Here is a 23,243-nt window from a genome sequence, read left to right on the forward strand (position 1 = left end):
GAGTGGAGTGATTCAAAGAGGAAACTGATGCAATCACAGCATTGAGCAAAGATGGCCTTCAGAGCTGTATTTTCATTTGAATAGAAGCGGACAATGTGTCTGTTAGGGATTCCAAAAAGGAAGAAATTGCAGTAATCAAGATAGAAGAACTTTTCTCTGCCTTATATTCCTTACAGTACTATACCTCTCTTGTTATCTCTGTTCTGTTACACAGCTTTCTCAATCACAGTAAATCTCTCTACATAAATGTACTGTATGTTCAGAAGAGGGGTTCATAACTATGGCAGAAATCCTGTCAAAAGAGGGCATTTTTAAAAATCATTGGCCTGTTTTACAACTAGTGCACTGATTGCATTTTCTGAAATTAATGTTGAATCGAGTGAGAGCTACCAATATAGCACAGAGAGGACTGAATGAAACTAAAAGGCAATTCTAAATGATGATAGGCCACTAAAGTGACAGAGAAGAACAGATTTGTTAAATGTTTTACAGTAAATGTAACTCCATAGGGTACTTTTAATGGGCTACTTAATTATAATTACATTGAGACTTTCACAAGTAGCATTCTAGTTCACAAAGATCTTTCCTGTTCAGTTGAAACTAAACTACTTTAGTATGAACACTTTCAATTTGGAGGAGATCAATAAAATGTAATTGTATATTCTATGAGATTTATTTTTTAAACTGTATCCCAAACCAAAATACCTTAGAGACTTAAATAATTCAGTTGGTGATGTAAAAAGTAATAGTGCAAGGGAGAGATGATATTGGCAAAGGAAAAAAGATATGTTGTTCTTTGAACATTTTCTGCATGGCTTCCAGGCTTGGTGATCCAGGCACCCTCAGCACATGAGTTTGAAACTCATGGATTGCAGGATACACTGGGGTGCTTCCATGCTCTGCCATTTATTTCTTTTACCACTGTAAGCAGCAGACAGGCACTTACCAATGTCCATGCATGCCCTGTCCCAGTGTAGAGAATTCTGATTCTTTCGTTGTATTAGCTAATTAAGGTAGATTCAGCAGTGTTGTTAGATATCGATGCACATTTTACCAATTTTTGGTACCATTGAACAGCTTCTTACCTGAAGGTTTCTTGACCCTCACCAATATTGGTGTGTTTTTCCCTCTGTTTTCTTACTTCATATGAAAGAGATCAAGTCCTGCCTCAAGCTTTATCTATCTTTCAATGAACGCTGTGCAATAACCATACAATTATGATTCATGCATGTTGGTGTTCAGAGTCAGAGATTAGGTTAAAGGTTTTTAAAGACATAGCAGGTTTTTTTTTTTCATTTTTCCCCAGAGTGTCAGTGCAGGGTACAGTTAAATGTGTTTGGCTGCCTCAAATGTGCATTTCCATGACTTAACATGTTTGGATTTCTTCTATCTGTAAGTCAGTTGTTTGTGGGTTTGTAATGCTTGTTTTTTGTTTTTGTGTTTTATCACTGCAACATCCCTGTGATATTTTTACCCTTAAGTTACGCATATATACTCAACATTTACTTCATTTTAAAGTAAATTTTATCTGGAAATTTCCTCTGTTTTTTAATTATTAAAAAGTCACACTCAAAAACCCAGTGAAGTGAATAGTACGATATGATATTTCTACTAGTTAGAAAACATAAAGTATCTACCTTAAATCTAATGGCCAGACTCACCAATACATGGTGACTGATCAAAGTAGCCAGATTGTACTCACCAGTTCCTTTAGCTCCTGAAATCCACATTCCCCTGCACACACACATTCCAGTTTTCCCCTCTCTATGCCCAGCAGAGGTGCCAACCATCTTCCTAAAAGTCTTGATTCCCCTTTTTCGCAAGAATGAGAAGCAGTAACATTCTTAAATGTAGCTAATGCACCAGATTTCAGAGATTTGTAGATATATGAGAGTCTGTTATTCATTATAAAGATCATTCAGGACCAAAAATTGGTCTGACACAGAGTGTAAAACTTCTTAAAATAGCATTTTTTTACTTTTACATTTAGAGACAATTCTGTCTGTGCTTAGAGTAAAAGATTTCATTTTTGGTGGATACACTCTATTCCTTATGTGTAACTAAGTGGGTGAATCCCTGGTTTAAGTACAAAATTCAACTTAAACTTAACTATGGATCCATGAAGACAGCTTCCATTTCTTTATCTCTGAAGGTGCCATTCTTATCTCTGGAGGCGCCATTTGTGGTGGTTTGCAAACTGCAGGCACAATCCATTTAAAGAACCTTATACTTAGTTTTTCCTCAGATGATGCGGTCCTTCATATAAGGCTGGAAGTCCTTCCTAAAGTAGCATTAGCATTTCATGTTAACTAGCACACATCTCACTTCCATCATTTAGTCCTATATCCTCACATTCTAAAGATGTCAAACTATCCTCATTAGATATGAGAAGAACAATGAAATATTATTGAGCCTGGACTAGTGTTTGTTATCTAATACTTCTAATTGTTAGAAAGTTATGTTGCATCTTTGGAAGATTATCTGTGAGTAAATATAGCTGCCTCAATCTATATAAGGAGAGCCTTGGTCCAGGAGTTTCTATCAGAGCTGCCTCTGTGACCATCATCAAACACACAGACTGAATACGGTTGATGGTGTTGCACCAGACATTGCGTAGTGAAGTTCCCAGATCTGGCTCAACCCTGAGAATTTGTGAGTTTCAGGTGGCCCACAGGCAGTGTCAATTATGATCAAGGTGTCCACGCCTTCATGCATTGATGGAGAGTTGGAGAGCAAGGTTAGCTGTGGTGTTTTGTCCATCCTGGTGACCTGGCCAAATAGCATGCAATGCCATTTTTTAATATAATGAGTGACTGAAGGAAGGCAACATCTCTGAGAGATTGTGACATTTTTTCACAATATCAAACCATTTCATGCTCAGAATTTGGTGCAGACCAAACATATTTTGTGCTGACACCATGCAGAAGATGGCAAGACCCATGTATCAAAGAACATCCACTGTGCTGCATCCATTTGAACTCTGCTTGCCAGATGCCCATACTTTTAAGAACAGTTGATGTATGCCAGTGCTCACTGGTTTAATTCACTTTTGAGCAGTTCAGGTGGAATACCATCAGGTCCATTAGCATGTCCATTCCATAACTTTTGGATGGCTTTTTGTACTTCCTCAGGTGATGGAGAATTAGTGTTCACCCCTGGTTCTACTGCTGTGTGGTTTTCTAGGTCACGTAGCTCTAGACAGTTTTCAGCAGGTCCACAGTTCAACATATTTTCGTAAAGTGTTTTCCATTTGTCCAGGACCTCATCCATCAGTTAGCAGGGAGAGCCATCTGGTTTTATCACAAGGATGTTAGAAGGCTGTTTATGGCTACCATCCATGCTTGTGATGGTTTTGTAGGCAGGATGCAGTTTGGTGTTCTTTGAGCTGTCCTCTGCTTTGTCGGCCGGAGAACCTACATATGTCGGACATAAACCTCATGATCATATTTTGCCATTGCCAGGAAAATGTCTTTTAGCCCTTTACGTTCTTGGATATTTTCCTGATTGCATGCTTCTGCCTTTTTCACTAATATATTAAAGGCCTGTTTGGAAAGCCAAAGTTTCTTATGCAGCCACCTGATTATTCCAGCAGCAATATGTGATACGGCATTACATTTATCACTAAGGAGATCTCCACATTGTCTGAGAGGGTACCAAGGTTACATATGTGATTCCCAATGAACTGTTTGTATTTCATGGCTTCAACAGGATCTTCAGAAAGATGCTGGATATTGTGTGCTTCTGAGGGCTTGTCTGTTATGGGGTCCTGGCTTAGGCATCTTAACAACTATCGCTGGACCTGGATTTTAAAAAGTGGATGTGCCATGAAATAAATACATCCCATTCTTGTCAGAAATTTCTCTGTAGCGAAGCACCAGCAAATTCAGACCATACATTAATTGTTGGTTAACTCTCACTGCATCTTCCAACTCCTTGCAAGCTAGATGTTCACCAACACTGCAGTATCTGTGAGCATTGGCATTGTCAGCTCAAGCGTATCAAGTATGGATTCTGTATATTAGAAGACAATTTTTTTATAAAACTTTTGGTGCAGGAACCACGTTATCATATGCGCTGGTACAGTATCTACCACAATGGGGTCCTCAACTTGACTTGGGCTTCTGGGTACTATCACAATACAAATAATAAAAGTAAACCAGGGACTTCTCTCCCAGCTTGAAAGTAGTTTTAATTTTAGTGGTATGAAATTTGCAGCAGGGATGTTAATAGAAGTTTTGACAATAATTGGGCTGGGGTCCCAAAATTCAGCTTTTCAATTGTTTGATAATGCGTATCCATGTGTGACTTAAAGCAAAAAAACACACGCACTCTCGGCACATCAGCTGGAACCCTGTGAGAAGTAGTAGCTGTTGGGATTGTGTGTATACTCTGTCATGGGACTGAACATTTGGACTTGAGGTTTGCAAAGAGCAACACCCACAGCCCTAATCCCACTCTAGAGCCTTTAACTCTCAGGCTCATCATTGATTTCAAGCTGTATTTGTTTGTTTGTGGGTCTAGTTAGGTACTGTCACTGTCTGTCTTGATAATTCTTGCTCATTCAAAATATTAATGTTACGCCCTATGGCATTATGTGGTCCAGTAGGTCCCACTTCTTTTCATGCCTCCTTATTTGTCTAGTCAGAAGCTCTGGAGAATTGCTCCATATAAACCCAATACCCATGTTAGATACTGAGCAGTCTGGGTATAAGCATTATGTCTTTTGTAGCACCAAAATGTCTATTACTGATTAACACATTTGTTATCATCTGTACCTCAAGGAGAATTATTAATCCAATGATTGTTCCTATTTTGCTGCATTTTCCTTACATTACATCCAAGAAAGCTAGTTAAAAGCTTTCTTAATCTGTGTCTTTATAAACCAGTACCATTTTCCTCAACATTGAAGTTGGACATATTATAAAGTCAACACAGATCAGCAATTATCACACTGCAGTATCTGAGATATAGCAGTATATCCCTATATTTAGTACAGACAATAACTTCAATGTCTAAGTGATTAGTGACTTTTTGGGAGATTTTCTGAGGCCCATACATTCTTGCAAAAGTTTCCTATAATATTTCACTGTCACGTCTTGATAATGAATCTTCACTAATTCTACTTCCTTTTCCAGCTTGTCACATCCCTTAAGGATATATCTTCTGGGTCAATTTTCAAATGGTACCATTTCCAAAACAGAGACATTTGAGATTTCCATTCTAAGGAGCTGAGCACCAATTTAAGTCTCTGTCCAACTCTTAAAGAAATCTTTTCCCTTCAAATATTGTAGTTAGAGCCAGCTGTAGCCTTTCAAAAATTGCATCTCAGCAAGTTTAAACCACATGCTGCAGTATTCCTCAACAGAAATGCAGAAATGTTTCAAAACCATTGGTAAGAAATACAAAGACTTTCATTCTAAGATTGTCTGAAGATAACAGTTCTGATTGTTGCAGCATAAATAAACTATGAAGATTTATGTTTCTGTAAAGAGACTAGAAATACTTCATTTGTAATCATGCATTGAAAGGTGATCCTGTAAAGTGGCAAACACCTAAGCAGTAATTTTGTAAGGTAGGCTAGAAGAATAATAATTTCCATTTGATATAATGGCTCAAAAGGGGATTTATAAAGAGTGACACAAATGCAAACAAAATGGAGTGTACATCTCTTTTATGATAGAATCATAAAGTAATGTGTGCTTTTAGAATATGCTAAGATGATGGCAGACAATAATGAAAATGCTAGTTGATTTGAGTTTTAAAATTAATTGCATATGTTACTGTGCAGCCTATTTTCTGATATTAATTCAACTAACCCTTTCCCTGAAGGCAAGAACTTTACATTCGTTATGACCATTTTTAACTGTGAGGTCAAACCAGAGCCATAACTACCAGCATGTTTCACCTTTTCCATTGTGCGAAAGGTTTTTGAAGCATTAATTAAAAAATTAATGAACGTGTTAATAAATATCATCTACCAGTCTAGTGGCTGCATCTGTAGAACATGTTGTAGTGGAGTAAAAATCACGATCAGCGTAAATTTTTATCTTAATGTCTGAAACACTTTAAAACTATAGCCCTAAATTTTGAATTGCACTATGCAGGTGCCTATGTTCTGGGGTGGGGAAAAGGAACAGGGAGGCTATTGCTGTTCTCCTCAGTGAACGCACAAAGACAAAATGCTGCTAATTCCCTCAGTGCTAACGAGGCAAAATCCGGTTGTGCTTCTGGGCTTCTGCACAATTTAACCCATTGCATTTTGTATTTTTCCAAAGTATTTTAGTATCATGGGCCAATATCACTGGGCAAGCTGGTTAAATTAGTCTTTAACACACTGGTAACTGAGAAATTTATCTTTATATTTAATTCTCTGTAAGTAGCATATAGCAATGGTTAGTGAAGGGAAAACAGTTCTTTAAGTAGTACTCCAGTTAATGATTATAAGCCAAATTCCTCATTATATTTTAATGCATTTATACTTATATTTATAAACAGTACAAAAATATTTTTAAAATATTACAGTATTAATCTGTAATGAATACTTTATAATATTAATGTTAAAATTTATGAATGATTTTATAAGGCTATAAAAATCAATTGTTTTACTGAATCAGTTTTTAAAGGATATTTGCAAGGCTGTTTACTGAAAACACAAATCTCAGAGGCAAGTTGGGACGCCTTTTTTGGGTTAACACCAAAGATTAGTGGATTTTCATATTCCATCTATATACAGTGAGTAATCTCGTATCTGCCATTATTTAGGTTGCATTAAGTAATTTTGTATTCAAAATTACCATGGGTTCAGTTCCTGTGGCTACAATCAACAGAGTGAAAATCACCTTTGGTGCTTTCCTCAAATTTGGAGACTCCAGGAATACATGAAGTCCAAGGATAATGACCACAGACACGATCACAAGTACAAAGTCTTATATGTACTACAAATTTTATTAAAGCAATACGATTACCTCTGCATATAGAAATCCTACCAAAAAAAACGTGCTATGACTAAGACTAGTCACATTCACATCCTCGATTATATTCTAGGGGGCAATGAACTTGTCAATGGACAATCACTGATAGAGCGGTGGGTCCTGCTGGGATTTCTTGTGGCGCTGTCCCATGGGGTCTTCCCACTTTTACCCAGCCAAGGAAACTCTTTTATATTCTGACCACACCTAACACCTTATGCATATGCATGAGGATTTCAATCTTCTTTTCCTTATCTATACTTCCACACACTGTGAATTTTGGGGTGTCTAATTTTTCATAGGTTGTTTAGTTCCTCTTATTAACATCTATGCACAACATGTATCATTCATCAGGACAGGACATTCCATGATATTACAGCCAGGTGTCTCATGATCTTGGACAATACCTTGTTGTTTAGTGCAATGTAGTTTGTTGTAGCATTACCTATTAGCACATCCTTTACAGTAATCTTTTGACCTTACTGGCATTGGGTTATTTCTAGGTCACTTACTCATGTCAAGTATTCTTAAGCCTATGGCCTTGTATGGCTAAACTAAAATCTTACAGGCCTCAGCCAGTAGGTCTTACATTCCAGCAGTGCTTTACTTATATACCTTATATACCCATTTAAGTCAGTGGAACTACTTGTGTTCTTGAAGCAAAATGAATGCTTAAGTGGTTTGCTGGAAAAGGGACCCAGTCAGGTAACAGACACAAGTCTAGGTTAGTGATCTTACCAAATGCAACTATCCAATTCAGGTTGAAAAGGAAATATGGAAAACTGCCAGAGATTTGCAGTTGAGCATGGCATGAAATCAAATGAGGCTTCATTTTGTAAAGTCACTTATCTCTGTCTCTTGTTGGCTGTGCATCTAGAAATAATATAATTTAACAATTATTAATATTGATATTTATATAAGTTATTTCAAAAGTTCCAGCATTTGGTGGCATGATACTGAAATTAATAAAACCAAATTGTGGAAGTTCTGCTATAACATATTAAAGATATTACTAAAAACCAAATGAAAATAGTTCCAAGTGTATGAATGGTAATGTTAATAGTCACTGGTATAATAGATCTTTACATACATTTGTGTTTGGCTTTTATTGTAATTGTGTAACGTTTACAATTTCATAAAATGACTGCATGTTTAAAAATTCAGTAATAATAATTAATAATAATGTTTGCAATTCAAATCTACAGTTTGTAAAATAGTAAAGGAAGAAAACAAGGTAAAAATACTATGAAGAATGTTCCCAATGTTGTGCCAGAGTACTGAGGACCACTTTACCTAAAACTTTTTGTTCATTTTGTAAAATGGCTCTTATCGTTTGTACCATTTGAGAAGGTGTTGGTGGTCTCTTTAATAGATTACCATGTTAACAACTGTCATCCATTAATTTTACCATCTTAATTGGATCCTTTTAGATGTTCAGCCAACTGGTCAGGCACACAGTGTGAGAGGCCAGCTCCCAAGAGCAGCAAGTCTGACAATATCAGTACAAGTAAGTACTTCAGATTAATTACTACAGCTTTTAAAATATCGTTAAATTTAAAAATGATAAACTGGTGATATTTTACTATGTTAGCATATGAAGTGATGTGTTGCAGATTACTTTATTTTAATGGCAAGGATTTTGCTCTTATTTCTCATCTTTAATTGATGTACAGGTCGGCATAAAACATTTTGGATTACTGTCAAACTATGACATTCCTTATATGCCCACTTCTTTAAACCCAGCATGAATTTTTCTTAGAAAAAGCAGTATCAAGTGACAAATACTTTGTGAAATTGATTCCTGTGGAGAGACTCAGCACAAGACTTATGACCATTGAAGTCGCACTTAAAGCCACAAAATACGGTTCATAGGCTTTGCATTTGCTTTCCCTGCACAATAGTGTAATTTACATACCATGATAATCATCCTGCAAGTGAGAATTGTTCCTTTAAATAAAATTAATATGCATGCAGATTAAGTAGAAGAAAATAGTATTATAATAATATTGGCATTCAAGGGCTTGACTACATGCGCTTTTAGTTTGCAACAGGTGTGGAGGGGTGTTAGTTTACCCTACACTAGCCTGCCACACGCTAACTGTCCATGTAGACCCTGCTGCTGTGTCCAAAAGTTTGTTAGTGCACTTTAATCTGCTCTCATTTCAAATGGCATAGATCAAAGCACCCTAACAAATGGCTAATGAGCATCAGCCGGGTCCATGTGAAAAACTAATGCATGGAATCATAGACTATCAGGGTTGGAAGAGACCTCGGGGTTATGTAGTCCAACCTCCTGCTCAAAGCAGGACCAGTCCCCAACTATATTTTTTTTTTGCCCCAGATGCCTAAATGCCCCCCCCCCAAGGATTAGGCTCACAACCCTGGGTTTAGCAGGCCAATGCTCAAACCATTGAGCTATTCCTCCCCCTTCAGGGTGTACTGCAGGGTAGATTCACTCGCAAGCTTCCCACAAACTAAATATTCACAAAGACAAGCCCTTAAACTGAAGAAATGAGCTGCAGTGTTTTCAGTATGTGGGTAACACCCAGTTTTACATCTCTGTTACAACCAATCCAGCGGGAGCAGTAGAACAAATTGTTCACCATTTAAATGAGCAACTAGCTGACTGCAACGCAGTCTAGACAACACAGATAATGCTAATTGGCTGAGGGAAGAAGAATTGGTAGAACTTATGTTAGCACCTCTTACTGAGGCCTGGTCTACACTACGCGTTTAAACCGATTTTAGCAGCGTTAAACCGATTTAACACTGTACCTGTCCACACTACGAGGCCCTTTATATTGATATAAAGGGCTCTTTAAATCGGTTTCTGTACTCCTCCCCGACGAGAGGAGTAGCGCTAAAATCGGTATTACCATATCGGTTTAGGGTTAGTGTGGCTGCAAATCGACAGTATTGGCCTCTGGGTGGTATACCACAGTGCACCACTGTGACTGCTCTGGACAGCAATCTCAGCTCGGATGCAGTGGTCACGTAAACAGGAAAATCCCCACGAAATTTTGATTTTCATTTCCTGTTTGCCCAGTGTGGAGCTCTGATCAGCACGGGTGGCAATGCAGTCCCAAATCCAAAAAGAGCTCCAGTGTGGACCGTACGGGAGATACTGTATCTGATCGCTGTATGGGGAGACAAATCTGTTCTATCACAGCTCTGTTACAGAAGATGAAATGCCAAAGCGTTTGAAAAAAAAATCTACAGGCTACACAGTGCTGCGTGACAAGCGTAACGGGAAGCCAGAGACTCAAATGGACGCTCATGGAGGGAGGGAGGGGATACTGAGGACTCCAGCTATCCCACAGTCCCCAGCAGTCTCAAAAAGTATTTGCATTCTTGGCTGAGCTCCAAATGCCTGTAGGTTCAAACACATTGTCCAGCGTGGTTCAGGGAATAGCTCGTCAATTTACTCCCCCCCCACGTGAAAGAAAAGGGAAAGAAATAGTTTCTTGACTTCTTTCAATGTCACCCTATGTCTACTGAATGCTGCTGGGAGATGCGATGCTGCAGCAGTGAAGAGCAGTATCCGCTCCTCTCCCCTGCCCGGTGGCAGACGGTGCAGTAGGACTGGTAGCCGTCCTTGTTATCAACCCGTGAGTGCTCCTGGCTGGCTTCAGGTGAGGCTGGCCGGGGGCGCCTGGGTGAAAATAGGAATGATTCCCGGTCATTCCCAGTAGATGGTACAGAACGGCTGGTAACCGTCCTCATCATAGCAACTGGGGGCTGAGCTCCATCAGCCCCCTCCCTTTCCTGTGTAAAGAAAAGATTCTGTTCTGCCTGGACTTCATAGCAGCGGCATGCTGGGCTTCTCTCCCGCGTGCCACTTAATGTCTTGCCTGGACTGTCATAGCACCAGGAGGCTGCCTCCCCTTCATTTTATCTCACTAACAAGTCATTGTTTCTTATTCCTGCATTCTTTATAACTTCATGACACAAATGGGAGGACACTGCCATGGTAGCCCAGGAAGGTTGGGGAAGGAAGGAAGCAACGGGTGGGGTTTTTGCATGTAGCTCATCATTTCTGCGGGATCTGACACGGAGCAGCTGTGCTCTCTGATACACTGCTTCTCTAGTACACTTGCCCTATATTCGAGGCAGGACTGACTCTATTTTTGGAAAACATAAAGGAGGGATTGAATCAGGGAGTCATTCCCAGTTTTGCCTTTGCGCCCCCAGCCGATCTCAGCCAGGGGCACCCATGATAGCAGCAGACAGTACAGAAGGACAGATAACCGTCATCTCATTGCCAATTTACACCGGCAGCAGACGGTACAGAACGACTGATAACCGTCTCTACTATCTTGCAAAGGCAAATGAATGCTGCTGTGTGGCACTGGAGTATCTCCTCTGTCCACGGCATCCAGTACACATACGGTGACTGTAAAAAAAAGCTGAACGGGCTCCATGGTTGCCGTGCTATGGCGTCTGCCAGGGCAATCCATGGAAAAAGGGTGCAAAATGATTGTCTGCCGTTGCTTTCCCGGAGGAAGGAATGACTGACAACATTTACCCAGAACCACCCGCAACAATGATTTTTGCCCCATCAGCCACTGGGCTCTCAACCCAGAATTCTAAGGGGCAGGGGAGACTGTGGGAACTATGGGATAGCTGCGGAATAGCTACCCACAGTGCAACGCTCCGGAAATCGACGCTAGCCTCGGACCATGGACGCACACCGCCGAATTAATGTGCTTAGTGTGGCCGCGTGCACTCGACTTTATACAATCTGTTTTATAAAACCGGTTTATGTAAAATCGGAATAATCCCGTAATGTAGACGTACCCTGAGGGAGCACATATGCCATTGTAAAACAGTTGCTCAACTCTGATGTGCTGTTAGATCCTACATTGCTCCTGGAAGCCAAGGAAATAGCTGCCTGGGAAGGATGTAACCTTTTCTCTCCAATGTGTGCCTTGCCACGATTATCTATGCCTTTGGCTCTCACAATTAAATTGCTGTAATGTCATTTTCTTGGGGACCATACAGAAGCTGAAGCTAGTGCAGAATGGTCCCCAAGAAATACATTGAATTAATGCTCTGTGATCTACCCTGGCTTTCAATAATCTTCCAGGTAGAATTCAAGGGCATAATGGGAAGTTCTTTGTTGATATTGCGATTTTTAATATGCGGGAGAGCTACTCAGAGAACTTTAGCATTTTTACAAATATAAACAAAATATATTGCCTATAATATTTTATTTTTTTACAAAGGATGTGTTGAAATTTTAAAGAAAATGTGTGACCTTCACAATGGGAGTGCGTAAAGTATAATAATAGGCTTGAAGGGATACTTTCATTGCAACAGTACCTGTAATCCAAAAGTATTTATAACAGTTTTTTCTTTGTTTGCTAAATATCAAGCACAGAGTTTTGAAATGCAGGTATTGTGGATGAAAACATTCAGAATATATGTAACAACACCTGTGTTGCCTTTTTCATTGTCAATATTTAACCTTCCAATCACTGTCCTCTTATTAGAAGGGTAAATTAAACTATATCTTTTAGTTTTGTTTTTAGCAACTTTACCAGGTCTGGAAATTGTTAGACTTTAACTAGTGTATTCAACATTATTTCTCTGCTGCAGGAAGCATTGCAATCATTGTTCCTCTTGTTCTCTTGGTGACTTTGATCACTACTCTGGTAATTGGTCTACTTCTCTGTAAAAGAAAACGAAGGTAAGTAATTTCATATTACTGTGTTTAAATTATGTGTGGACTAAAAAAGAAAAATTAGAAATGGGGAGAAACACAAATATTTTAATGTCTAGAAGCTGTCTCACAAACATCAGACGCTTACCTCATATAAAAATGTGCGAGGTGCTGCACAGAAACATCAGAATATACAATTCCTTCCCCAGAGACCTTATAGTTTGTGAGCCCAACCCTGCAAGGACTCTACACAAGTGAATAATTGTACTCATATAATTAGTCTCATTAACTCCTGTGTATTTTGGTCTAATTTCGGTTGTTGGGTTTAGTGTGTGAGTGCTGGGTAGTGCTGGTGGCCTGTGATATACAGGAGGTCAGACTAGATGATCTGGTAGTCACTTCTGGCCTTAAACTCTCTGAGTGAACACAATTACTCGTGTGTAAATGTTTGCAGGATCAGGCCCTAAAGAACTTTCTTCTAAATATAGCTTCCTCTAATTCACTTACATTTGATTAATATTGTGATTTTACATAATACGTTATAGTGGAAGTGTAATCAACTTAAAAAATAGAATAGAATGTGTTAACATACTAGAAATTTAAAGATTTACAAACTCATCCTTAGCCCAGGTAACATTAATAGCTATATATTTTTCCCCAAAACTTAACATAAAATTCTTGTTGAGTATTTTCAAAAGTAAATCCTAGAGACTAGACACATTCCCTATAACAGGAACACATATGTGGATGAAAAGTTAAGAATCAAACTTAAACAAAATTGCCCTTTCTAATAAACCATGTGTTTTTGCAAAGGTTACTTCTTCATTTTACAATGGTTTATTTCTGGTTTGCACCTCATGTCAAAAGATTTTCAGATTTAGATGCTTTTGTATATTTGGACAATACCAGGCTTTTTCCTCATCAACAAAACTTACATAGCAGATAGTCCTGACAGAGAGCTGTAAAGAAATAAATAATTACGTATAGTATCTTCTAAGTTGGATAACATAAATCTCCGTGTGTGAAACAATCAGAATTATCTGCTAGAAACCAATCTACTTCATGTAAAATAATAAAAATCCATATTTTCTTTTTACATCACCTACCTTGTTTCTCTCATATTTTTCTTAACACTTAAAACATTAATGTTATATGAAAGATAAAAATGAAAGTATTGTACACATTAATCAGTGGAGAACAGTAAGCCAGTATGTGATTGTTTACCTAATGCGTATGAAGATGTATCTGTTGACCACTTTACAACTTTCTCTTGATAGACTGATTTAAATCCTTCTTCTTTCAATTTTAAGTTTGTGGGTTTAAAATTTCATTAGCACGCACAGGAAAATAATTGAACTCTAAAACAAATTGTTCTTTTTATCATATATTATATGCCTGTTTTAAAGGATCCAGTATTTAGTAAGATGGTGCAAATATAGACAGTTAAACTGATAGGCCCACTCTTAAGCCCACATTTTCAAATGTGGACGTTGATCTTAATTTCTCAGATTGAGACACCTTGGGCCTATTTTTCAGAAGTGTTGCAGTGCCATAACTCTACCTGAAAACAATAAGTGGCTCAAATGCTCAGCATCTTTCAAAATCAGAGCCTATCGTCTCAAACTGGGCATCCAAAAATTGAAGGGCCAAAATCAGTGACCACTTTTGAAAATTTGGGCCTCTGTCTGCAACTTCTATGATCTATCTGATGATGAGCTGAGGTACGATGAGAAGCATGAAAGCAACCATTCTAAAATATAGGCTAGAAATGAATTGAAATGCATAGCTATCTAATGATTTGTATGACATCAATTGCTGTAAGTGTTTAGGCTAAACCCCAGAGTTTAAATAGTGATAGAGAAACTGGTTTGGCTAAAATTAATACCTTAAAATACCTCTTCTTAATTTAATTTTTTTATTTGAAAATGTTTGCTTAACGTTTCTTCCCTGTTGAAAGGAGACCTAAAAGTCTTAAGAGACACTATTGTTTAACAGCTAAACAGTACAATAAGATACATGTTTTAAAAATCTTCCTGGAAGTGGATTTTTCTGTTTCACTATGTTTTGGGGAAATAGAAAGACACTCTCACATGTCAGCTTGGATTTAAGATAATGAAGTGTTTCCTTAACTTAGAAAAGATAACTCAACCATTATCAGCCCCTAAGTCCCATTCCCATTGTTCTGTCACAATTCAGTAGAGTCTCCTGTCTAAAAATGACATTTCTAAACCAGGGCTTTCAACTCCTGCAGCTAAAATATCACTCACATATTTCCTTACGAATGAACATAATTGGATTCACCCATGGGAGAACCTCAGATCTGTACTCAATTTTAAAGATGTTCCCCCAGATATAAACCAATTTAAAAGTTAAGCCTGCCGTCTCTCAATTTGCACCTATGTTTGGGATACTCGAGCGAAGCTTTTCAATAACTAACAATAGGGACTCCAGCCAGTTAAATTTTGACAGACACATAACTTTCATAATGAAGCCATAGCTTAGTTTTTCCCAAGGTAAGTGCACCTGAAGCTGCCCCCAAATAAGCAAGCAGATGACTCCGCTAACTCTACCAGGAAAGATAGAAACATTATCACTCCTCTTGTGTTCCTCAGAGTCAAAAGCAGAGGAAACTCTGCATTGATGGACTCTGCCTTCTTTTTAATCACTGAAAAAATCTTGTAATGAATTTATGAAGCTTTCCCTGGGAACTAGGGTGAATTTGACCATACTGAAGGGGAACGTCAGGGCCACAACCAGTGTCCCAGGGCATTGCATGAATCCACACTACAAACTCACTTAGAAGGGTAGTAACAGGCAACTTCCCCAATGTGCCCCAGCTGCACAGTAGCTCAAAGTGCCACTTTGTTTGGAGCGAAAATTTCACCATCCCTTTGATTTCCTGATAGACCCTCTAGGCAAGGCTCCGTTATTTTTCTGAGATATTTAGCTGTTAAATAATATTTGTGGTATGTATCATCCTTGGAGTGACTTGAAAATACTAGTTCCCTTTGTTTATGTATTCTAGGACAAAAACTATCCGAAGACAACCAATGATAAATGGAGGAATCAATGTAGAAATTGGTAATCCATCATACAATATGTATGAGCTGGGCCATAATCACAATGAAGGGGGATTTTTAGATCCAGATTTCACAGTAAATCCAGAAAAGGTAACATTGTTTTTACAATGGCAAAATAGGGTTCATTTTATGTGTTATAATGAATAGCTTTAAATCTAATTTGTGTGATTTTTCTCTCAAATGAAGACTTATTTATAATGGCATGTATTTTGGTTTGTCTATTCATTCTGTATGGTGAACGTGAGTCAAGTAAAGCTTATTTAGTGAAAACATTATAGATATTATGCATTTACTGTTTTGCACCCCAGTATTTGTTGATGGATATTCTTTTGCAGTGCTGTGTTCTTTTCTAGATGTTAAACTAAAACTGAACTGTAAATTGAGAGAGACTATATCAGAGACCCTCTTGACAAAACTGAAGTACAAGATCATTATTAAAATCTTCTTTATCTAAATTCCAGATATTTTGTGGACCTACTGAATGATACACTATGTTATGTATTTACTAGCTCTTATGCCTTGCAAATGTCAAGATGTTGCATTTGTAAATCTGAGCCTAATTTGTTGAAAATCATGGTTACTTCCAAAAACATAAGCCATTCAGAGGCCTGGTAGAATAGATGTACTACATCAAAAAAGAACATTGTCATTTTACTCTCTGTTATGTCATTTCTAGGAGCACTGCTCTTCAATGGTAGAACTTCTGAGTGATGTGACACTGGATGGATAGGGTAATGGTGCAATAACTTTCTTAGAGCTATCAGTAATCAGATGCATCCTATGGGGCAGCTATCATTCTATGGCACATTTGACAAAGCAATAACTGGCTTATTGTTAGCTCTATGAATGTCCCCACATTGTCACCCAGTCAATGTGCAGCATACCACAGGGAAGCTGAATATAAAGTATATCCACTGGCTCTTAGGCAAGTTGAATAACTGTATCATGACTGATTAAGCCTAAATGTAATATTTGACAGAAAATGCTGTGCTGATCTTGTGCTGAATAATAAGAATCATCCTAACTAAGGCAAGCTTGTAGTTAAAGTTTTAAAGGCAATTTTTGTTGTAGAAGACCGGGTGTTGTTTTTAATCAGAGCACTGCTTATTAAACAATATTGCAACCTGCAAATGGAAAATTCATTATTATTAGCACAGAAACTAAAATACTCTGTTTATACGCAGGCCAGGTATATAGGGGGAGGGTCCACTGCATTCAAGCTTCCCCACACAGCACCGCCAATCTACCTAAACTCTGATTTGAAAGGACCACTAACTGCAGGGGTGAGAAATGATCATTCACTTCCCATGCTCATTCCATCACATCCCCTCTCTGAGCAAAGTTTGCACGTTGTATTAGAATAGCACCATTTTTGTTCGTGTTTTTCATTTGTAAGAAATTATTTACAAACAGAAATAAAATTTCTATTTGTTATTACAGGTGCCTCTACATATATATTTCATCTTTACTTGTCATGATAGCATGATCTAAAATGTAAAATTGGAAATATATTGCTTTATTTTATAAACATAAGTAAGTTATACCTTTTGTAAAGCTATATAAAAATGAAACCAAACACAAACATGCCAAATAGTGATAGGCATTTAATGCAGCTTATCACAGTGAAATAAGATTCAAAAGTAAATGAAATTCAGTCCTACTATTTTACGGGGAATTTGATATACATTAAGTTGAACAATTTCTGTAAATCTTTACAAGTTATTAATGGATTGTTTAAATTTCAATCAAGTTTATTGCAAATGACAGCTAAGTTAACAAAATATTTAGCTTTGTTTCAGTAAACCAGAGTTTGTATATAATATAGCACAATATCTTTAAAAGATTATTAAAAAATTTAAAACAATTAGAAGAGAGGGACATTCATATGCTTAATTCACCTTCATATAAGAAAAAATATGTATTCATCCTTGTCTCATTTGCATTACTGTATGATTGTAATGTGTTTTTGATGTAACTGAAATTCAGTTTATTTGGTCTGCTTTAAAAAACACAATATTGTCCAGAGGAGGCAACATGCCTCATGGATAGGAGAACAAGAGTATAATTCTAGCCCTGAGATTGACTGAAATTACTTTAGTCAAATCACTTAAATCACTTTATTTTCTGTACGTCACTTTTCTCCACTGCATAATAATAATATTTACCTCATACAGGTATTAAGGTATTGTTTTTACTGTACTTTGATATTTCCAGACGAGACAATATAAATGCTAAGTATGATTCTTATTTTATTTGTGGTATTGGCAATCAAATGAAAACTATCAATTTAAACAAAAACTACATTTCTGTGTCATCTAGAACTCCTGTAGTCATTACTGGGGAAATGAAGATCTCTGGTCATTGGGATTGCACAGGTATAATTGAAGGTAGATTTTGCCCCTAGAAATTACTACAGCAGCTGGTAATTTATTTATGTTCCATTAATATAGAAGTAGGAGTTTTTTGTTTTGTTCTTTTCAATGTGACTTACCTCTTTCTGTGTGACAGGGAAGTGTAGAACACTAGACAGTCAGATAATTATTTGTAATGGCAGGATAAGCAGCTCCTGGCTAATCTAACTTACTATGATTGCTGCAGTGAGCCAGGCCATGGGAAATCCCAGCTTCTTATTTGACTAGGGGGAACAGAGAAATGAGGATTTTAAACCTTTGCTCTCTCTTGTTGGGCAAAAGGGCAGTGAAGCAAGCTAAGTAATACGAGTCTAGGTGCTACAGACAACAGGAAACATTGTGATCTGTGAGGAATTAGGCACCCTTGCCAGTGACTCTATATATAAAGTTGAGAAATCAGATGGGATAGCAAAGGCCTCTGTTGAGATAACTGAGCCATAATGGGTCATAAAAGAGTAAGCTCACACCCACAACTTACACACTTTCATATTTGTAGTGGTAGTTCAGTATTTTTATCGTGTATTCTTTGTATTTCTGGAGCAGCTAGGAGCCCTAGTCATGGACCAGGACCTCACTGTGCTAGGTGCTGCACAAACATAGAACAAAACCTGGTCCTTGCCTCCAGGAGCCTACCATCTAAGTGTAAGACAAAAGATGCCGGATACAGATGGCTAGGGGAGTACAAGGCAAAAATGAGACAATATTGGTGATAGGGAGTGGTCACAGCACACAAGCAGCCTGACCACTGTCAAGCTGTTTATAGGCATCATGGCAAAAGAAGGTTTTGAGGAGAGATTTGAAGCTAGATAATAAGTAGACTTGGCAGAATTAGATTTTGTAAAAAACAAACAAACAATAATTTCAACAGATAATATCAATTTTTTAAGCTTTTTTAGTTTTATCCATTTAGTTGCCAAAAGTATGGGGTTTTAAGCATTTTTCCTATTTTTATCAATTTACATTTTCACAGTTGTGAGAAATTATAAGGGGGCTTTTGGACAATTATTATTTAATGGCAATAAAATATTTGATTCAAAAAGTTAAAGCTTTATAACCATTACAACATAAATGTTCAACATCACATATCAAAATACTCAAAGTAAATATCCTTAAATCAAATTCCAGTAAGTTTTCAAGCAGCACTTTTCTTAGTTTGCCCATCTGTAATTTTCAGTGATCTATGGAAATATTTTTTATCTGTTTATGCATGTATGGTGACAACATTTGCCAACCTTTACCAATAAAAAATCCAAGCCTAACACTGTGGTAATTTTGCAGATATTTTTAGGCACTGCCTCCCATGCAGGAGCAATATCCTGTGAGAAAGCACAAAGGTGCTTGTTTGAAAACATAGCATGTATACTTAAGTGTTTTGCAGAATAGGGATGGACTTAAGCACATGTTTAAGTCCCATTGACCTGGACTTTGGTTCAGTCCATAAACTAGCAAAATTATTGATATTGAGAAATTACTTTTATATTTACAGATACTACAATAACAATTATGATCTTTTATTTAAGTTACGATATGATTAGCAAATTTGGTCAAATTGTACTGTATATTTGGTTTTCCAAAATGTGGTCCGGCGGTATACAGAGTCTGTTGGTTACAGATTGTCTGACTGTACCGAAAGAAGGACAGGAGACATTTGACATGGGTTTAATCAAGCTGCAATTTTATTATAAGGTATCTGGGACTACCCGGCAGATAAAAGTGTACAGTGCAGGTAACTCCATGTTTATTCTGTAATTACCCATGAGGCTTTCACCAGCTCCCCCTCTTTTCCATTCAGGTCTCTCCAGCAAATCTTACCAGACACTCCCCTCATGGGAGGGTTAAAGTGGGCTATAAGAATGGGGGTTTGGCTCCCTGCCGTACTAATCGTCAGAGTCCCCACCGCCTCCCATTCATTCCCTTAAGGAACACCTCTTTTTAAGTCCTATTCCAAGCCATTTATCCGGTCACTGTATGGAGTACCTGCACTGGACATCTGCCACATGGAAGCACCAGCAAGTAGAGCTGCCTAGCTAGCCATATCCTCCTCCCCTTGTGGAATTACTCTTTCGTGCCTGCTTTTCCCTACCCGGACCAGAGGAAGGGGGGAATTACTCCCTTTCCCAATTTCTTACTCTTCTATTTCCACCTGGAGCAATGCTGTGCTGAAGTATTGTGTTCCCTCCTGCTTCATCCTGCTTTATGTAAAAGGCAGGCTTCAGGCACAGAACTGCCCTATTTAAACCCTGCGTTCCCAGGGGATGAGTCAGTGACCCTGTTGCAGCAGTTTTCATCTCTCCCTTCCCCCCCACTCCTCCAGCCATAAAACACAGTTCCCTTCATTTGGCCTGCCAGCCAAATACCCACTCCCATTTCCCTTCTTTCCCCCGCCCCCCTTAAAGGTGCAGAGTGGTCATTCCTACAGATCTTAACTCCCTGGTAAGATTTACAGAAGCTCAGGTAAACATTAAACATGTTCCATTATGCTTTTATGTATGCGTGTTCTTCCTTTGTTTTAACAATACAATTTTCGTTAATAAAAATAGTTGTTAATCTAAATCACATACTGCTTATTTATCTTTTTTCCACAGCCAACAAATTACTCCAATCCAGTGTACGCAAAGTTATATATGGATGGGCAAAACTGTCGAAACTCATTAGCAAGTGTTGATGAAAGAAAAGAACTCCTTCCAAAGAAAATAGATATTGGGATAAGGGAGACTGTGGCATAATCCTCTGTTACCTTTTATACTCTGTATAAATGTATAAAATATAAGGATTACTTTTCTATGTACCCAACAGTATTATAATTGTTTTGGCATCAGCATTACCTCTGTTTTTTTGTTTGGTTGATTGTTTTCTGGGTTTTTCTTTTGCTGATGACTTTTGACTGACCATTTGTAACGTATTTTTATGAAAATGAAACTGCACTACAGTACAATTTACAACAATGCTGCTGATACACCTTTGAATTTGTTAAAATTAAAAAAAAACATTTGTTTGTAGTGTGAATATGAGCAATCTATTTTGTATGAACTTTTTTGGTTCTACTTAATCAATGAAGATGATATCTGCACCTTTTGATTATATAGTCTGAAAGCTGTAGTACAGTGTGTAATTTTGTTTGTTTTAAATGGTGAAAGAATGATTGAATGGTCTACTCTCTTTGTGCCCATTAGAATTTTACTCCAGATCCTGTTAAAAGTAGATCACTTTTCTTCACGAATCAAACATAACTTGCTTTTAAATTTAGTGTTAGGTTGCCAAGAAGTAAACAAGACTACAGAATCAAAACATCTAACGATCTGCATGAACACAAATGAGTGTTTCAGAAATTCAGTGATTGTACATGATATACTAAACATATATACCATGTAAACAACCTTGTATTTAGTAAAACCTTATAAACCATAGAACTATATCTTGAAAGTTGAAAGACCTTACTTGCTATGGGACAAGGCCTATGAACTCCAGCAGTCCTGTAGTACAGTAGCCACCCTAGAGCACAAGAGGGCATTGCCTACACATGTATTATATGTTTATTCACTCAATCACATGCAATATTTGTGGGTGATCAATCCCTTATCACACACCAAGCAGTAGAATAAAAATAAAATGTAAGCACACACATTGATAACAGTATTCTGATTTACCCAGTAAGAAAAAAAAATCATCCTTGCCCAGATATATTAAAATCAAAAATAGCAGTTTATACTAATGATGATAGTCTATGATACCGCTGATCCATATTATATATTAGTGAAACGTATTTCAGACCAATTGTGAATTAATTTTAATACTTTTGGATTAAATGTCAAAACCCATTATCAAAAGTGGAGAGCATCAATGTAATTGGTTTCCAGTACTTTCTCTGGTACTGGTTTATTTTATGTAGTTGTGAAGAATAAAAACAAAAAAAAATTCCACTTGCCTTTTTTAATTTTGACAGAAATAAGTAGTACGATTTCTTTAAGTTGTAAAACGAACTGAAATATTTTATACATATCTTTAAAGGCACAAAATACTTATGTACACACATACTGTGGAGGGCTTTTTGTTCCTCTGCTAAACATGATTGACTTTTACCTGTCATAATATATTAACCTAACAGATTAAATATGTTTGTGGTTGCTCTTTATTCCCTTTGTACAAGTATTACAAAAAATAACTGCTGTTTTATAAAAGATTTTTGTTGTACTATGTGCATGCATACTACCTATTTCTAAACTTTGCCATATTGAGGCCTTTATAAACTCTTGATTTGTGTAATACTAGTGCAGGTTTGCTTGAAACAATGTTATGCATATCATAAACTTTTTCAGGTTCTTGTTTAAGTACATTTTTTAAATTGAACAGTATTTTTCATTTTGGTTATAATAGTCATTTTGCCTATGTTTCTACAATGAAGTGTGAAATACTTTATAAAAAAATTGTTGACTGACTTATTTAAATGAAGTTCTACATATTTAATTCATTATGTTGGGTAATTTTTAAAGTTAGGACATACAATTATACAGACAATATAAAAACCAAAAGGAAAGGTAATTAAAGGGAAGTAAGAAAATATATTACACAGAAAGTAAAATGGTTAAATTCAGTTAAAAAAGCCAGACAGTTTCTGCTCATTATAAAACCTCTATCTTAAAGGTTCTGCAATGGTGTATAAGTGTTAATAACTCAGAAGGTGTGTCCATATATTTTATTTCATTGAACACTTTAAACCCTACTTTTTCTTTTATAGAATCATTGAAGAAATAGGGATATTCAGGTAACATTTAAGAAGTGTAAATATCATCTGGTGAATGTCAGTAAGCAAAAAATTTCTGATGAATATCAGTCTAAAGTGCTCAGTCCTGCTCCTATTGAAGTCAATAGGACCAGGATTTGGCCCTAGACCATCAGTGCTTCTGCTGTGGAACATGAGCTGCTGTTTCCGTAGATGTGATTACTAATCTTAACGAAAGGCAGACTCAACCAAATTTCTATTGGTGGATGTCCATGTAACATAAATTTGAAAGTGAAAATATCTCTCATAGTGATCTAATTCAGCTTAGCCGACAGAGTACCCAGTGTTTCTGCACATAATGAGACAGATTCTGATCTTGCTCACACCACTATAAAATAGTAA

General features: G+C 37.2%; 1 protein-coding gene across 4 annotated transcripts in view; it reads left to right on the top strand.

The window, feature by feature from the left end:
• LRP1B (LDL receptor related protein 1B) overlaps nucleotides 1-22,501 on the top strand; it is a 1,302,041-nt gene extending 1,279,540 nt beyond the window's left edge. For 3 of the 4 annotated variants that reach the window (XM_050969143.1, XM_050969139.1, XM_050969141.1), the window contains 5 exons: nucleotides 8,399-8,475; nucleotides 12,567-12,657; nucleotides 15,656-15,800; nucleotides 16,895-16,993; nucleotides 20,707-22,501. In XM_050969143.1, the coding sequence (XP_050825100.1) occupies nucleotides 8,399-8,475; nucleotides 12,567-12,657; nucleotides 15,656-15,800; nucleotides 16,895-16,993; nucleotides 20,707-20,847 (553 nt within the window). In that variant the 3' untranslated portion in view covers nucleotides 20,848-22,501. The remainder of the gene's footprint in view (nucleotides 1-8,398; nucleotides 8,476-12,566; nucleotides 12,658-15,655; nucleotides 15,801-16,894; nucleotides 16,994-20,706) is intronic. The other variant, XM_050969140.1, reaches the window with a different exon arrangement.
• The last annotated feature ends 742 nt before the right edge of the window (nucleotides 22,502-23,243 follow it).

The sequence above is a fragment of the Gopherus flavomarginatus genome, chromosome 10, assembly GCF_025201925.1.
Source record: "Gopherus flavomarginatus isolate rGopFla2 chromosome 10, rGopFla2.mat.asm, whole genome shotgun sequence".
NCBI classification, from domain to species: Eukaryota; Metazoa; Chordata; order Testudines; family Testudinidae; genus Gopherus; species Gopherus flavomarginatus.